This window comes from Vidua macroura, chromosome 1 (assembly GCF_024509145.1).
Source record: "Vidua macroura isolate BioBank_ID:100142 chromosome 1, ASM2450914v1, whole genome shotgun sequence".
NCBI lineage: Eukaryota > Metazoa > Chordata > Aves > Passeriformes > Viduidae > Vidua > Vidua macroura.
The window spans coordinates 35,478,649-35,497,830 of NC_071571.1; the positions used below are offsets into that span (position 1 = coordinate 35,478,649).

The 19,182-nt window shown below is 38.2% G+C and overlaps 1 protein-coding gene across 2 annotated transcripts in view; it reads right to left on the minus strand.

Annotated features, from left to right (window-relative positions):
* The window catches only part of RFTN1 (raftlin, lipid raft linker 1), a 96,316-nt gene that overhangs the window by 18,322 nt on the left and 58,812 nt on the right, over positions 1-19,182 (minus strand). For both annotated transcript variants that reach the window (XM_053993310.1, XM_053993303.1), the window contains 3 exons: positions 12,535-12,958; positions 8,121-8,324; positions 16-131 (listed from right to left, as the gene is read on the minus strand). In XM_053993310.1, the coding sequence (XP_053849285.1) occupies positions 16-131; positions 8,121-8,324; positions 12,535-12,958 (744 nt within the window). The remainder of the gene's footprint in view (positions 1-15; positions 132-8,120; positions 8,325-12,534; positions 12,959-19,182) is intronic.

Below are 19,182 nucleotides of genomic sequence, written 5' to 3' on the forward strand. Positions count from 1 at the left end.
AGACTGTACACATACCTTCAGGACAGTCCACTGCTCTACCACAATTGCATCATAGCCCTGCGTGGTTTTACTGTCTTCCACAGCAAAATCTTCAAAGAGAAATACTCCATCCATTGTCCCGTGTAAAGAATCTGTGAAAACACAGGGCTGCCTGTAAGCTTTATAGAAGACATTCCATGTGTACTGAGGTATCTGAATTTATTAACAACATATTCTTCCAAGGATGTTACTATAAAGTTCATAGACATTCTCTGATAGTCTAGCTCTATTAAATGAATGAGACTTGTATCTCTAGCAGTTTAAAGAGCAATCCTATTCCCTAATAGCAAACCTTGCTGTCCAGTCTGTTATTCCTTTGCCATCAGAAACCACAGCTCCCCCATTCTGAGCAAACAAAAGTGATTCAGTCCTCAGTTCAGCAGTACTGCTCACCTACTTGAAGTTATAAACACACTAAAGACCATGTATTATGTCAAATGTTATTTTCAAGGGGTTTTGAAGGTATACTCATTTATTTTTATGATATTTATGATATTGATACTTGTGACTATATCCATTCATTCATACAAGTCAGAACCCTGCATATGGATCAGCTACTGCAAATACAGTGATCTACATGGACTAAGGATGATCTGGCGTATCTGAACAGTGTGAAAGAAAAGATACATTCATAACTATTTAATCAATTTATGAAGGCATTTTGACCATCTGGTTTAGTGCCTCTCTGTTCTCATTTGCATTTCATACACGTTCAGCCTTTTTTCAGACAACACATCCTCTTAAAGTTACTTGAGCAGCACTTTCTCCTTTAACTCAGCCAAACACTCCATAACCAGCAATCACTCCCATATACCAGAACTTAGGTTTTGTCAGCTCCATGACAGAACAGAAACAGAACAACTGAAAAAAAAACCCCAACCTTATCTTTCTTTGTTAAAATAAGCTGATTGATGGGACAACAGAATTATGTTTAGGGAAACTGTAAATAAGCAGGACTGGGCTCTTTACAAACAGAGAAAACTCTTCTCACATTGTCAAAAAGTGCCTTTTTCAGCCTTTCTAATATGAACAATATATCTACCCTGTATGACTGATTATAAAGACCTTGCTTATCCCCTCCCCAAATGTTTTATTTTGCATGATAGTTTCCTTACATTTCTAGCAACACTATATTCCTTGATCTGGTATAATACATGTTTTTGAAATGCAGTCACACATGCCAAACTGACAGACTCTTGAACTGACAGGGGAGTTCTGGATAAGCCTGCTTAGGTGTTTCATCAGGGTCATCCTGCTTTCCTCGTGGATGTTACAAGGTCAAGAAATGCCAGCAGGAAGGAATTGCTGCCTCCAAGAGAAAACATATATCAAACTCAGACACAATTTTCACAAAGGAAGCAGTGAGGAGGATTAAGAGGCTTCTTACCTCTTGCAGACACAATCTCAGTCAATATCTTCCAATGTCATTATATGATCTAAATTCAATTTATTATCTAGAAATAACAAATTTGTTGCAGACAAAGCCCTCAACAGACCAGACTCCTGCATCTGGAGGTTTATGTCCACACACACACAGTGCAGCAAGACTGCTGCTGTAGGTGTCAATGCACAACCCCTCTGCTTCTATTTGTACAGTCCCTTATCTTCTTTTGCAGTCGAGTCATTAAGCTGCAAGTCAGGTGATGCAAATACTTGTCTCTAAACTAAAACAGGTTTTTTTTTTTGGTTCACTTGTGAAGGAAAAAAGCTGTAAATCACTCACTAGGGATTATCTTTGAGATTCTGTTGGGAGACTGAAAGAAGAAGAAAAATGCTCTGTCTACTTTCACACCGTTTCCACAGGCAGGTTTCCTGCAACTCTATTTAAAATGAAGAGAGACGAAGACTCCTCACCACTACAGCAAGCCAGGATTACACATTGCTCCAAGGTGGATGAGCTAGACTACAAAGCAGTAACTCCTGTCATCCAGACAGATTTCTCATCCAAGTGAGAAGAACACACATTTTTGTTGTGAAACAACAGGCCAGATCACTAAGTAGCTGGGTTACAGGTTTGAAAACACAGGGACAGTAAGCTTGCCACATACCAAAGGGTCCATGATTTAATTACTGGATTTCATTCAAAAACAGCACTTTGTTAGACTTGACACTACAAAGGGGGAACCAACTCAATTTCTGTGAAATATCACATTCCAACACCCAAACCCATATCCAAATCTATTTCAGGATGCTAATGTACAAATAGTTCTTTAATTTTCCAAAGCATGGATGACAGGACAGCACCTAAGACTGAAAGCAGATCCCTACTAGACACAGACATCCAGATCTTGCCAGGGCAGCTTTATACAGCACCAGTGCACTGCTCCTGTATTGTGAATTCCCTTAATGAAATTCAGTGTCACACTGTTGGCACAACTGCAGCTTGAGCTCTCCCCCTGCCTCGTGTTTGCCAGCTAATTAATAAGCGATCACAACACAATCAGCAGGCGTGTGTTTACACTCACTCGTAAATCATCCTTTATGTTTCACTCTGCTGAACATTCCACTCATGCAATTCACAGCTTCCACATATGTGAATATGATGGCACATATGTAATGTTTTAGAAACCAATAGCTGAGCTCGGGAGACCCTACAGGCAGCAGAAACTTCACTTGGCAGTGCTGAGTTTATGGTTGGACTCGTGATCCTAAAGGTCCTTTCCAAACTAATGATTCTAAGGTTTTGCTTCCTTGTTGGAAGTACAGTGATTACTGCTGAAGGCTACATCCATCAATCATACAATCCATTGATTTTTTAATGGGTTTTTTTGCTAGTAAAGAAACCCATGGAAAATGAGAAAACTGCAAGGGGAAAATTATGACGCAAAGACAGTTGCAAATGTAAAGAACAGCGTCTGTTCAACAGAGTGATGCTGGTGAAAAATTCTACAGAAACCGGTTGATGACAATCACTGAGATTTCCCTCTCAACCAGAACCAATCTCCACTCCTTATCTGTCACGCCACAGTGTTTTAAACATTCATGCCATGAATGCATACCTGCCAATTCTTACATCTCACACCTTGGCTGTGCATTTTCAATGCACAGGTTCAATACAACTGCAGACCAGACCACTCATGGCTTCATCCAGTTGCATCTTCAAAATCTCCAAGAATGGAGATGGCACAACTTCCTAGGCAGCCTCTTCCAGAGAGTGACTGTTTTCATGACGAGAAAGTGTTTTTTTTATATCCAAAAAGAACCTCTCTTATTTCAATTTACGTATATTTTTTCCAATCCTCCTACCACACACCACAATCAAGGGCCTGGATCCACCCTTTTGATTGTCTTCTCATAGGTACTGCCAGGCAATGTTAGTTCCCCCAAACTGTCTTTTCTCCAGGCTGAACTAACTCTCTCAAGTGCTGGTTCATCTTCAGCTTGCTGCCTACTAAAATTCCCCTGGACCTTTCAACAGAGCTGCTACCCAGCCAAGAGGTCCCCAGCCTGGATTTAGTGAAAAAGCCTCTCCCTTCCCAGAGGCAGGACATTTGTCCTAATGCAATTTCAAACAGCTCCTGCTGTCATGTTTTTCCAGCCTGCCCAGGTTCCTCTGGACAGCAGCCCAGTTCTGAGGCACATCAGCTGTCTCCTAAGTATTGGACCATCCACAATTTTGACAAAAGAAAGCCTCGTTGCCTCCTGGGCATCATTGATAAAATTGTTAAACACAACAGGCCCTGGGATAGATCTCTGTGGTACTCCACTTTTTACTTCCAGGTAAACTGTGACCTATTAACCACAACCCTCTGAGTCTCACCATGTAACCAGATTTTTACCCATCTAGCCTGCATGGTCCTAGCTTGGATACAAAAATATTGTGGGAGCCACTGCCAAACTCCCGTGAGGAATTCACCCAAAATGACATCTGCAGCTTTCTCTTCACCCACAAGTCGTTATTTTATCAGAGAAGACAACAATTTCAAGTATGTTCTACTCTTGTTAAATCCATGCTGAATGTCCCCAATCACTGTCCTCTCCTTCATGTGTCCCTGAGTTCCAAGAGGACCTACTCCATGATCCAGCCAGAAACAAAGTGAGGCTGACCACCCTGTAGGTCCCTGATTTGTCCTTTCGGCCTTTTTTTTTTTACAGATAGGTGCAACCTTTGCCTGTGTCTGTGAAGACTAAGGCAAAGGAAGCACCAAGTATCTCAGTCTTATCTAGAAGTATGTGATCTTTTTTGCATATCCTCATGTAGGATGAGGTGGATCACAACACAAGTCCTACTGACTGTATCAGTCCAAGTCTAAATTTCCATTGATTGGCACATTACAGTGACAACTCATCTACACATTCCTGCAGGGCAGACTTTACAGATACATTTATTCAGCTGGATGTTACCTAACCTGCCTACAAAGATCAGTCATCTAAAGCTTTAGATGGTAAGTTGGTCTTTCCAGTTTTCACTGTTTCTTATATAAAATATTTCCTGATTCTGATGCAGTTTAGTTTCTTTTGTTAATCTCTTGTTTAACAAGATTCAGCTCCTGGAACATAGCTTAAGTTAAAAAGTTTCTTAGAAATTCCAAATATTCATCCATTTGCAATAGTGCAGTAAAAAATGCCAATAAAACAAAACATTTTGACTTTGCTGTTTATAGTATCATTTCCCAATCTCTACTCTTGAATTTCCCAACTCAATCTCTTCACTCTTCCTTAAAAAAAAGGCTCCAAAAGTAGAGGTTACAATCAATGTCCTTCCTCTGAAAATGTTCCATTACCACTGCATCTTTTATTAAGGTTTCCTACTGTGCACAAAAAGCTATTTTCACTGTGTTGTATAAATATTTGATGTAGCTCAATTGACAAAAACATATTTTGATGTTCTTGCTTCTGATTTACAGGAGGTATATGGGAAAAGATTACTTACTTTACCATGACAGCTATCTTGGCAGGCGACAATTTTCCTCCTGTTGTCTTTGAACTACAAATTCTCCTTATCTAGGAAAACTAACCTTTAGGCTGCTGTTGCTCTCAATGAGGAAAACTAGCTCTCTGTGGCTTTATGGGGCACATGACCTGAATGTCTGCCTTTGCTTTGTATTTGCATTCCTCCCCCTTCTGAATCTTTTCACCTTCAGTACACACAGAGAAAATAATTCCATATGGATGATAAAAATCCCAGTACTTCTGTGGCTAAGGTGACAATAATTGGTCAAAGGCATCGCCAGCGCATCTCTGTCAGAACCAGATGACAGAGACAATCAATTGGGACTCTCTTAAAAACCTGACTACTTTCTTCTTCCAAGAAAGTCACGTTTTGTTTCATTTGCTTTGTGTTTAAGTACTGTCAGGGTTTTCTGGCTGGTTGGCTGCCTTTTTCTAGGTTTGAAAGGCAGAAAATTCACAGACAGAATGGTACAACAAATACAAAAATGCTAGGCGCTTAGAGAGCTGCAGTTCAAAACAACTGAAGATGAACAGGCTTGTGATTACTCTGTTAAGACATCAAAATATAATCCTGAAGAGGTTTGAGACTCTTCCTGCCTTCTCACAGTGCTGATTGGAGACTTGCTGTTACAGGAAAGGAGGAGACACACCTGTTACTTCCTTTCCATTTGGTATTAATCTGTAGATTGCTGCTACAGACTCCATTCTCACTATAAGAGGGCAAGGGTGAATTCCTATGGTCCCTTTAGATCACTAGGCAGGATCAGTTTACACCTGGGAGAATTACAGGCAGAATTATCAATTACACGAGCTGGATGAAAAACACCAGCAAGTAACTGAAGTGCAAATTTAAATAAATAACTTATCTGCCCACATGAGAACATTCAAAGACCAAGCAGGCTACTGTTTCTAACTTACTAGTAAAATCTGAACATATTTAATATATGATGTAACTCTGAATGGTTTACATATTATGATCAGCAATTGTGTTACATTTCTGTTTATAATTATCTGGTACAATAAGAAAAAAGAAACAATTGTTACCCGTGAACTTTAAAACTCCTTTAAAGACTAATTATTAAACTGTTAGCAGAAGGAAGAAACAGATTTATGACTACTGACAATCTGGAAATCTTCACTTCATTGGGTATTCCAAGGACAAGGGGGAAAAGAAGAAGATAATAACCCTGCTTTTAAGTCTAATAAGCAAAATAATGAATTCATACTTTAAGCCAAAAAGAAAACCAGCCCCCAGAACAAAGAAATGTGATATAGCAAATTATAAAAAGTATGCTGATATTACTTTAATTTGGAAGAGGATTAATCAGTGAATAAGACTAAATATGAAAAGCTGGACAGGCTGTCATAGAAGTCTAGAAAAAAGTAAGGAGCTGAGAAGCCCACTGACCCCTGTTTCTCCTCTTGCCCCTACCTACCCTGTGTTGTTTGATAGTGACTGGCATATGAGTGACAATGTTCCATTTCTCTGCAGCACAGAAAAAATTTAGGATTTAAATGCAAAAACATTTAACTGCAATTAATATGAACTTAGAGATAGTATTAGTAAATGTTTTTCTAATAGCATAATACACTTTCAAAAACCTTGTTTCAGCTTTTTTATTTCAAAACTTGTTCCTCCTGTAACCCTAAAATGTTAATAAAAATGTTTAATAATTGCTCTCCTTCAATTACTAATCTAACTTAATCCTGAATCTGTCCACTTTTACATAATTTGTTGTCCTGTTTGCATTGAAACTTTACTGCCAGTATTCAAGCCTATTTTATCTGTGTCCACAGGCAGTTATCCAGCACTCTTCAGTCTGGTATCCAAGTACATGAACCTCCCACAGGGCTCTGCTATGTAAATGAACTCTCAAAGTTTAAATAACAGAAAATGCTGTGTTTAAAACATTTTAGAGTGAACTGACAAGCAGATTTTATTAAAAAAAAACCGCTGAGTCTGATAACTGAGCCTGATAGAGCCAATTAGCTTTGCCTCTGTGCAATTTATATACATAAAGTAAATGACCATTTGTTTTTAAGCAAGTTAACTAGCAATTATAAGGCTTTCCAGGAAGCTGTGTGAAAGCATTCCACCAGCTGAACTTTAGACCTTCCCTTATTTTGCTACTTGTTTGTAAAATGAAAAATTAGGATTGCCTGTTAATTTCCTGATTGACTTTTACCAGAACTGAGTCATATTCCTGTGTTTTATCCTGGGTTCTGGAATTCAGACCAACAGTAAGAAGATACTCTGGAAGCAGCTCCCCTATAACTTTGATGCATAAACCAAGTAATCTTAATAGGAATATGCAATCTCTGGGTTATCACAGTCCTTTTCAAAAATGCAAAACAAACCAAAATTAGGCAAATGATTCAGCCATAAGCACTTTAACCATGAAGTATACCAGTCACATGATTTTCCAATAAAGTTAATCCAACTGCAAGTTGGATTATGTTCAAGTACTTCCCTTGAATTGCTCTCATGGCTCCTTGGTTATGTCTCTTGGATCTATGCACCCAAGTCTTTCTCTGTTCAGTAGGCTTGCCTTCAAAGCCATGATGGCCACGAGTGAGGTACAGACTGGCTACAGTACTAAGCTGGACCCACTGCCACTCTTCCACAACATGCAAAAATCTAGGATTTTTAATCTTCTTAAATTAAAACAAACATTTATCCATCACTCATAGCTAAGATGAAACAAACATAGAAGACGATTTAGTAAAACAGTGTGGCATCCAGTGTGGAAAGGGTCTCTGCAAGAACTGGAATTAATTGATTTCTTGTTAGCCAGATAATACTCGAGTCCTTGCACTGGCCTGCAATCAGAGCCAGATGCAGCATCTGGCTGGACAGCAAAGTCACCCTTCTATTTATGTCATCTGTTTTGCAATCTTATTAGTTTAATTCACTTTACTTGGTACTGTTTATTAACTCTATATTTCTGCAATTACAGTATCATCTCTAGTATGTTTATAAAAATACAACACATGATCTGTTTTCCTTATTGAAATGCCAAAATATTTTCTATATTTTCATTCCATTTCACAAAGAGGTTGATCTAATACAAATCTGCCCCAAGTCTATATTAAAGTACCTCCCAAATAACTTCTCTTCAAAGATAATAACCTCCATTAGAGGAGAAAGGAAAATAATCACAGCATAATGCTTTCTGTAATTTCCATACCATTTACCATTCCAAGGCTGAAGATGGCGTTTACCAGTGAGCCTCCTTTCCTGAAGTGATCTGTCATGTGCTCCAGCCAATTTGCTTCTAAGCTGTTGACAGTCTGCCCATTCCTGGAGATCCTCATAGGGATAGTCACTGTATAATACTGGCTGCATTTTTGTGGGGTTTGGGGCTTGTTGAAGAGAGCGAAGATCTCTGCCTCTACCAAAGAGTAAAAAAAATGGAATCATGCAACAACTGTATAATAAAATTTCACCTAAAACAATGCATAACCCACTGTTTGCCCTTGCCTAATTACACTGTGCAACAGCAAAAAATTCTCTGGGACGCAGTCATCTCCTTAACACACTTCTGCAGTCCAACACAGCAGGACTCTCTCAAGACCCAATACAGTATTTTGCTTGCTTTTACAGTATTTCTTACTCACAATGGATTCACTGTTGATAATAAAACATTTAAAGACAGTAATACCTGAATACTAATGCAACATTCCTCTATGGGAATCATCAGCTCAAACATGAAATCTTACTGCAAATTTAGAAGGAATTGCATTCTGTAGATCATGGCCATTAAAGTATTAAATAACTCAGTTTTGATAACACAAAAGCATGGAAAAAGCCAATGGCAGCCTCATCTCAAGAAAATGCAATGAATCATTCATGTAGAGACTCTGGTAGCTGCTTTGTTGATTTACTCTGGATCTGAGCCAAGGTGAGACATTAACACAACAGCAAATGAATTTTAAAAATGGAATTGTAAAGGGTCTTAAAAATTAGCACATCTTCTAGACTCGTTTCCATGTCTCCTCCAGTATATTTTAGGAGCAGTTACTACAGGAAAAAAAGTCATTGCTGACAGCAAAACAGAGCTTTCACAGCCCTAAACTGGAATTAACTTTAAAAGCAGATATCCTTCTCAGAACGGTATAACCATAATTAAAATAACCAACAAAAAATTTTGGACATTATAATTTTACTTATTAATGGACATAGAAATAAATGGTAGAATTTCTGTTGACTTCCAAATGCCAAAAATTCTCCCCAAATATATTAATATGAAAGGTAAAGACTACATTAAATCCCTTCACTCAATAAGCTCCTGTTGTTTCCAAGCTATTAGGTTCTAACTTCAAGCAAAAGTAAAAAAAGAGATGTCAAGGGAAATGTTAAGACTGCTCTCTAACAAACACCACTGAGCAAGAAGCAGTGTGTAAATTGAAAAAGATATCAGAAGGGAGATGCTCAGAAAAAGGCTAGCAGCACTGGAAGAGAAGAGCTGGAAGCTCATAACCAACATGAAAAGAGACCTAATGATCTCAGATGAACTATATTTTAAATAGAATAGAAAGGAATCATCCTGCTGTTCATCACTTGCTTAGAAAGAATGAAATTATGATAATCCTAGCTCAGAAAAGCACACACAGAATGCTTCTCTCATCATTTTGATTCTGACCCCCAGAAGAGTCGTTTGTTGGAAAAGAAGATCTTTCTGGTGCATATTAAGACACTGATATGAGAAGCTGGACATGACCCAGCAATGTGTGTTCACAGCCCAGAGATCCAACCCTATCCTGGGCTGCATCCAAAGCAGCATGGGCAGCAGGGCCAGGGACGTGATTCTGCCCCTCTGCTCTGCTGAGACCCCACCTGGAGCACTGCATCCAGCTCTGGGCTCCCAGCACAGGAAGGACACTTACAATGGGGCCAGAGAAGTCCACAAAGATGATTAGAGGAATGAGGCACCTTTCCCATGAGGAAAGACTGAGGAAACTTGGGCTGTGCAGCCTGGAAAGACCTCAAAGCAATCTTCCAGTATCCAAAAGGAGACTACAAGAGAGCTGAAGAGAGATTTTGTACAAGGCATGTAGTGATAGGACATGGGGTGATGGCTTCAGACTGAAAGAGGACAGGGTTAGATTATATATTGGGAAGAAATTCTTCCTGCTAAGGGTGGTGAGGCCCTGGAACAGATTGCTCAGGAAAGTTGTGACTGCCCCATCCCTGGACAACCTGGTCTAGTGGAAGGTGTTGTCTAACCGCAGTCACTACTGACAACAGTTTTCACCAGTGACCCCTAATCCTCAAGCATAGCCAAAGACACTATTCAGCTTGGTTCTAAGTAACACAGCACTTTTGGACATACTACTGGAATATCTGTGCCTTATTCACAGGCAAATATTTTTCAATATTGTGTTGAAAAGACTTTTATAAACGAGGGAAGTGAATGTGCACTAGAACACATTCAGGAATCAAGTGAAGAAGCATAAAAGTAACACTTGAATAGTATAAAACCTAAAATAAAGAACATATTTAAGATCCCACAAATAGTAAGGAGTATTTTTTTTCCCTGAACTTTTATGTAGGGGAGAAGCAGTTTAAGAGTGCTAACTTCCCATGGAATACGTAGGGAAAAAAAAAACCACCTGATGCTTTCAATCTTCACACTCCCAAGGAAGGATGGAGAACTGGTGCCAAAAACTGAAATACATTTTCCATGGGAGGAAAAGGGAGTGCTGTAATAACAAGAATTCATTCAAGAGTAATAAAGAAATCAGCAGTGTTGTACAGGATTTGGAAAAATTCTAGTTTAGACGAGCTGTCACACAAAACTGCGTTCTCGGACCTTCAGTCTTGGAAAGTATTTGCATAACTCAGCAATTTTAAAAATGCATGAAAAATAAAGCTAAAAGGCACTCAAAGAAAGATAACTGAGGAAGCTAAATACATTTTAAAAATATTTTCTGGCAAATCAGCAGCAATCATGGGGTGTTACAGACAAAAGCTGTGAAGACTAGAGGTGATCAGCTTCACATTATGCAGAAATATTAAGAACATGGTTACTTGTAGCAAAAGAATTTCAGTGTTCAGTAAGGAGAGGAATAGCATCAGAAAGATGATTAAACTTGCTAAGTTAACTCTCTCAAAGATAGCATGTAAAAAAGAGAAAGAACTGATCTGGTTGCAGATAACTAATTTTTAACTATAAAACTGAGAGGTTTTATGTGTAAAATTATAGTCCTGGGACAACCCACCCCTAAGGTTGCAGAAGAGAAGAGATTGTTCAAACAACAGCTATGCTTTGACCCAATCTAGGTGCCCCCTTGCCCAACAAAAACTGAAGCAATTATGTTTCAAGGTTACTAGAGTGTGATGCAAACTGGATCCAAAAGTTAACTACACCAAACTGCAACGGAAACCAAGACAATAATCCAAGGAGTACAATGTAAAGTCATTCTGGGTCCTATATATGAAATTCCCACAGGGGTAGGATTGTTTGACTGAATCCATGAAAAGTCTTAGAGAACAGGGATAAATTAAAGTCAAGGACAGTACCAGTTTTAGAAATTCCACTTACATTCCCCCCGCATAGATTTGTAGCCTGTAAGGAAATTAAGGAAAGCAGTAAGAGAAATGAGTACAAACATGGTTTTCTTGGATTTAAGCAAACATAGAAAGAAATGTATTTTGAGGCTGAAACTGGAAACACAGCAAGAATATTCTTCCTCTTAGTTTTCTAAATTACTCTGGTCTACATCCTATTTTGAACTACAGTTCCTGCTACAGAAGTAACATTTGAGCAACAAACACCTTAAGGAGGGTATTTTAGATCTCAGCTGAGACTTGTGGTCTTTGATGGCATAAAATGACATTTAAAAAGTGGAAAGCCCACCTGAGAAAAAAATATGTCAAAGAAAGGAAAGAAATAAACTAGTACAGGGGTAAAAATCTTTAAAAAAATGATAACTGGAAGCTAAATTATTACGAGCTCCATTACCAAAATTTTATTATGAATTAGCAAACATGAGTCATCAAGGAAAATTACTTCTGTTTTCCAGTTATTACAATTCTGACTGGAGCACTGACCCCCACATTCACTGTAGGATACTAGGAGACTTCAGAGTCCAGATCATTTATATTCATGCTGTTCCTAAGGTGGTTTAATCCCAGCTATCTGTTCACCTGATACAAAGGGGCTAACTGTGTAAGTCTTTGTGAAATATTCCTTCTATGGCTGCAAAAGCTTGTCAGCTAGATTAACAGGGCTTTTTATTCAAACAGACAAAAAGGACACAAAGATCAAGAGCTCTCAGGGTATGGCAACAAATACAGAAATGAACCAATTCAGCTGAACAGCAGACAAAAATAAGTTTTCACACTCAGGCATACATGTGGGCCACAACAAAGCTGCACCTGCTTTTATCATCTCTTCCTTTGCCATCTGACTCCTGCTCAGTTGCTGTGAACTGTGTAGCCATGCTGAAATCAGGTTAAGTGGCTCATTTGGGGCATCTTTTCTTCACTACCTCAGTGGCAATGTCCCCTCTGCATCCCCACCCCCCAAAGGAGCTGGGAATGCAATTGAGGCAATTTTAACTTGGCTTTTATGTACCAGAGGTCACTGCAGTACTTACTGCCAGTAAGTGGTTTTACACATCGTGCTGGCGTTTCATTCTCTGCAAGTCCATTCGTCTTGTCTGCTGCTTCTCTCACACTCAAGTTCTCACGTGGAGACTGTTCTTCACTTCCCTTCACAGAATTGGAATTCAGCTCTTCAGTAGCCTGTCCTTCACCTCTGCAGCCCTCTCTGGATGTGGCACACTGGTCAGCATTTTGCTCACTCTGTGTTGGACTACTGCATCCATCAGTGCTGTCTATTTTCTCGCCATCCGGTGAAGCATGATCCTCAGGGTAATTTGAAACATTTTTATTATCTCTTGATTGCACAGAGTTGTTACTGGCAGGTGTCAGGGATGCGCTGACAAGGCAGTTCTTTTGGGAATGGTACTGAGGTATAATTCCAACAAATTTCAAGCCCTGACTTGCAGCATCTTGAATCTACAAGTAGAAGAAGATTAGATTTTTAACTGTCAAGCTGTCTTAGGTAAATAGAAACACAGAAAATAACACCCTTTAAGGCAACCAGCATGTAATTTTGCTACTTTTGTCCACTAGCACTAGAAACTGTCATGTTGTTTTTATATAAAAAGGTACATTCTAAAGAAGCAGGATGAAAAGTTGTCCAAACCATCTGATATAATGTGAAGGGAGGAGGGAGGAAAAAAGAGAAATGTCCACATATTTCTTCACAAGAGACAAATCTTATTTATAATAAAATACTAGAAGTGGTATTTCTTACAAAAATACTTTTGTATTGATCATAAAAAATCAGAGACATTATTAAATCTTCTGCTGTATGAGGTGTGTGATTATGACATTTATGCAAGGAAAAGCTTATTAATTCTATAACAACAGTTGTTGTTTGTCCTATTTTGGATTGAGACACAAATGGCAAACTTTCACATAACAAGCGCATAAAAGGAAAGCTATTTTAATACAGCACTTTGGGGAAGATACAGAACTCAGAACAGAAAAAGGCATTGTGACATGAGCTAAAAAGAAGAAAAAGGAAACTAAACAGCTCTAACATTAATCCTTTACACTTCAGGTAATGGAGGAAAATTAAGGAATCAGATCACAAAAGACCCTAAGGAAAAAAGCATTGGGCTAGTAGTAATGACAATTAGATAAAGTCAGCATTAGCTAACAAAGGTTTGAGACAAAGCAGAAAGAGAAATCTCTTTCAGGCAGATTCTGCGCTATGGAGTCATCAGCCTCACACTCCTCAAACCCAGGAGAAGTGCGAGTGTGAGACAGACTTCTGTGAAAACATATGAGTGTCTACTGCTTCATTTATCAAAATCATTCAGGAAAATGAAAAGGCTTCCATTTAATGTATACTCTTTACATAATGTAAATTCTAAATACACATAAATCTTTCAAAAATAAATGCCTTGAGAATGGAGAAATAATTTTGGTTTGTCTGCATAACACAATTCTAAAGAGTTAAAGTGTATTAATTCTTTGCCTATGCTCAAGTTAGCATGAATTTAGGAAAAACAGTTCAGTGGAATTTCTTTTCAGTAGCAAGTAAAAATGAAGAATTTTGTATATTTTTCAAATTTAGGAGGACGCTCATTTCTGCATCTTCTCTACATGCCCCCTTTTGGTTTTTTTTGGCTTTTGTTAAATGAATCATTTACTTCCTGGTAATGTTGCTGCTCCTAACATACAAACCTACAGACGATGCCTAATCAACAAGAACTTCCTCTTTCAAATCGCTATTACATTTTCCATGTTAAATTAACTCTTCATTTCATGATCACAGGAATTTAAACAGAGGCCTCCAGGAAACAAGGCAATGGTCTTCACAGGTGTTCAGCCTGGGAAACATGGGATGCTGACTTAAGTAAAGTTCATTGCTAAACAGGACAATAAAAATACCATTAGCAGTATCCTGGCCAAAAGGGTATCTGTCTACAAAGAAAGTTAGCTTTTACTTTGGTCAGGAAGGTTTAAGTGAGTATCAGTGACAGATGCATTTAAAATGTGCTCAGTGGTCCCGACTCTCCATTGTAACTCAATTATTACTTTTTTACATAGTTAGTGATAGAGTTACAAATTCATTTCATCTCTTATCACTCATCTACAGACACAACACTACATTTGTTTAGTAGGTTGCAGGGCAGTTAATTATAGAAATCTAACTAGTATGCAACTGTTAGAGAGTTTGAGGACAGTACATATGTGGTAATATTACTGCTCCTGGTCAATAAAGACTGCTTGTCAATCTACATCAGACTCCCACACTGTGATATGGAGGAGAGAGAACAGCTTTCACAGATACTGTAGCAATGTTTCACAGTCTCGGCTTACTCAAAAAAAATTGTGTTTGTTCTAAGGAGTACCTGAAGCTGAGGTGTTTCTTTTGAGGCTCTTGTTCTCAACATAGAAATGTGAGGAACTGAAAACTAAATTACAGTCTTACCTATATTAGTCAAACAGCTTAGCAGGAAGGTTGGAAAAAAGTTTGTATCTTCAAGGCCCTTTCCCAACAAAGTTAATACTGTAATTAATTACTGTAATTAATTATTGTTAATACAGTAATACTGTACACTACAGAACACAAAATCTTATTTAAACATGCATTTCAAAATTTCCCAATGACATATGGCAAAACCAAGCATCTCATTATTCTCAAGAAAGCAAATGTAGCAGGAAATGTTACATCAAAAGTGTGATGCAAACTGCAGAACAGGAAAGTGATGTATTAGCAGACACAGTCTCTCAACTTTTCACAAAACCATGAAGAAGCTATCTTTCATCAGAAAGTGTAAAGGCTGAACACATTCAAACTACAAGGGCAATTTGTTTTTCAGGATCCTGCTGAGAGTTTAAATATTATGAAATTTTAGTTGCCTTCACATCCAGCCTGAATCATGCCATCCAGTAGAATCACATTTTCTGTTTCCTGTATTTCAAAGATTGAATATAGGAACTTAAAAAAAAAAAAAAAAGAAAAAAAAGAAAGAAAGAAAAAAAAACCGAACCCAACTGACCAAACAAACAAACCAAACAAAAAAACCCCCCACCAAACCAAACCCACACCTCAGTAACTGGAGAGGTTGTGCCCAGGAGACACACAGGACAGAAAGACTGTTTCTGTAAGCCACCTGCAGGTTTTGGACCCCCTTGCAGCATCCTGTGCTGGAACACACAGTGAGTTATGTCTGTCTTAGCCTTCTGGGGATATCTCAGCAGATGCAGTGCTGGGAATCAGTAAGAAGGCAAAGTATGGGAGAAAGAAGGGGTAAAGCTGAAGTGAATGGGAAGAACATGATGCTAGTTGGACAGGGTCACCCAAGACATATTCCAGATCAGATAACATAATTACTTGTCTTTATGTGCCAGTGTAGAGCACTAACAAAGGTCTGTGTTACAGTGCATTGTATGACTAAATGAAAGGAAAAAACATAAAAACAGCAACTACATCTCTACCACTTTTCACATCAGATAAAAATTTAGATTTAAAATGCCCTTATGCTAGGTGATCAATACTAACTTCAATTGTTCTATGACAATTTTTATACCTTGAATATACTATATACTTGCTCTTTACATCTTGGGAAATTTCGACAAGGGAAATTCCAACAAAATTTAAGAAAAAAAAATTCCTTGCTTCTTTCCCCAGATGGGAACAGAAACATTTTCACTGCCTCATAAAGTGCTGCTTGGATGATATTAACCACAAACACAAGACCAGATCTCCATCACAAAAGACGTTATTGTTCAACCACAGAAGCAGAACTTAACTAATTTATTTCAATCTGGATAAACCCCCAAGTGGGTACATCCAAATTCATTTGTAACTGGCTTGCAACAAATTGGATTTATGGCTGTTTAAAAATAGAATCTGCTTAAAGAAGGGGTGAAATTTCATGTGTACAGAGGGCCAAGGCAGTTTAACAATTTAATGTCATCCCTATAATTTGCTTGATTAGAAACCTGGCATTTTCCCTGAGGGGAAAAAAAATGACAGATTTAGCCTTCACTGTCTGCGAAATAAATATCAAATCTCCCACGAACTTTAGAAGGAATAGGAACAAGCACCGTGTCCAACCCTGATGTCACTACCTTAATTAAATTTTAGCTGGGGCATTTGTGTTAACATTCTTAACATTTGGGAAGTGTTATTGTTTATATCAGAACTGCTTGACCGTTATTTTTATACTGCATTTGGAAGAAAGGAGCCATCAGCAGCACAAAGCGGTGTCACTAAACATTACATTGATGTAGCAATTTATGTCCCATCTTTTAAAATATTTCTGGTTCTCTTGAAGGCTCCCTACCCTAATTAGAAAATGGCTGACAGTCTAAATTAAAGATCTGTAAAACCACGCCTGGAAACAGCATGGCTGAATGATGAGATCCTCTTTTCTGGAAAGTACTTGTTTTACTCTGTAGCTCTCACAGTCATGTGGGAACCCATGTTCAAAAGCTCATTTTGAACAGTCACATACAGGTTCTCTTTTCAAATCCATTCTGAATAAAGACACTTGGCAAGTCCATTGTACAGCCCACAAAATGCTTATGAGTCTGTTTTTCTTGTTCCATTGTCAGCTCCATAATAATCTCCTACTGACAGCGAGCATGATGGTACTCGTACAACTATGGAAACTCAAGGATAGAGATCCCATGCTGAACAGAATCATACACTTTTGTCAGCTTCAGCAATTGCTTACAGCGAGATCCTGATCACATCCCCGTGGGACGGCACACAGAATATCAAACACTTCTAGCAAGCTCAGGGTAGTATTCCACCAAAATCAATAAAAATGTGAAACAGTACACAGCAATTTAATAATGAGGTTGTCTCTCAGATGATAATTTCAAACAAATTATTTAGCAAGTGTTAGGAATTTCTTTTAACTCTTTAATGCCAGGAGCTGGACACTTTTGAAATGTGTCCAGAGGAAAAGCAGTTTTAATAATGTCATCAAGGCACTTGAGTTTACAGCAGTCCTACATAGTCTCAAGGCTTACACTTTCTGACGACCTGGAAAAAAACACCTTCAAAACTTAGGCACTGAACATTTCATTAGTAGATTTGCTAGATAGTTCATAATATAACAAGGTACTGAAAGAATTTCGTAGAAACACAGAAACAATTTATGAAGAACACACATACCAAAAATGCTCTTAGAGAAAGACCATTCTCCAAAAGCAAGGAAGTGGTTTTCTGATGGTCAGATGCATTTAGTTAGCTCTGCTGTGAACTTTGGGAAAGACTGCTACTTAATCCTACTGATGGCCAAACATATGGCCTTGGAAACAATAGCTGGTTAATTTTGCTCAGAGCTGTCTATTTAAACCAAGCATGAACTGTGTTAAGTCACTAAAAGAAATGTCTTGTCTGTCTGTTTATTTAGTTGTTTTTAAAAGAACAATGTTAAAGGCATTAGGTATCATAATGTGTACCAGAAACCACATCAGTGCATTTCTCTACCTTCTTCTTAGGATTCAAGCAAATTTCCTTTGAAAACAGACAGCAGCAGGGATCTTCATGCAAAAAACACGATCTTGTGGTTTGAGGAGAATGCTATGTACTGCATGCCAGGAGTTGGAACTGGAAAAGTATGCTCAAGACTACAGTCTTCCAACTCTGTCCTCCTTCATTAATATTTAGTAGAACATGTTTCTTCATAAATACTGCACATCCCCCTCCTACTTTGCTCATTTATGGAAACAGATGTTTAAAATTAAGACAGGCTTTTAGTCTGTCTCTTATATTTTCCGTAGGTCTCATATGCTCCTTCCTTAGAAGACAGGAACAGTCATCAAGAGTTTACTGCTTATTTTAAAACCAACCAAGCTTAGCTAATGTTTTAAAGGAGGATGTAGTTCTTTCTATATGACTCAAAACTTTTGAAACTTTGGTAGTTTTGCATCTCTAATAACACATTACCAAAAAAAAAAAAAAAAAAAAAAAATCTACTAATCAAATAGCAAAGCATCAACTGCTTATAGTTTTTCTATCCTATTACTCTGGACTGTTTCACTTCTTGCAGATTTCCAAACCATGCAACCTTTCTGACTAGAATGCTCCTTTGTTTAACCTGTACATGTTTAACCTTTTCCAGTTTACATTCACCATATTTTGAATTTGAGATAGATAGTTCACGTTCATACACATAGAAGCAAATATAAATGTAGCTTTTAGAAAGTGAAATCCCAGTCTGCATTCAAGTTTTCAAATGATCAAGTATTTTCACTGTCAATTACATCAAAAGAGGCCATGATGGATAAAACACTGGAGGGATGCCTTGGAAAATGCTGCCGTAATCCCAAACCATTGATTTGCCATTTTAAAATCTCACTGCAATTGTGGCAGAGGCACAAGAACTAGAACAAGAACAAGGCACTGAACAAGGCAAGAAAGCAAGCTTTGCAGTTTTATAACATGTTCCTTGGTAGCAGCCTCTGCAGAAGGGAACTGAAGGCTACAAACAGCAGAGGGAGAAGAAACATACTGAAGCGAGGAGCTACTGCAACTTACTGCTGTGTTGAAAGAAACAGAAGGTGGGATCTTAAGGCAGTGCTGCAGGAGATATTAAATTACAGTAAGCTATACATCTCCTGCTACTCGAGCCAAGAAAGGGGTGAGATTAACAACTTGAAATTCCTCTCCGGCTCGCATCGTATTCACTCCTGAGAACAGTATA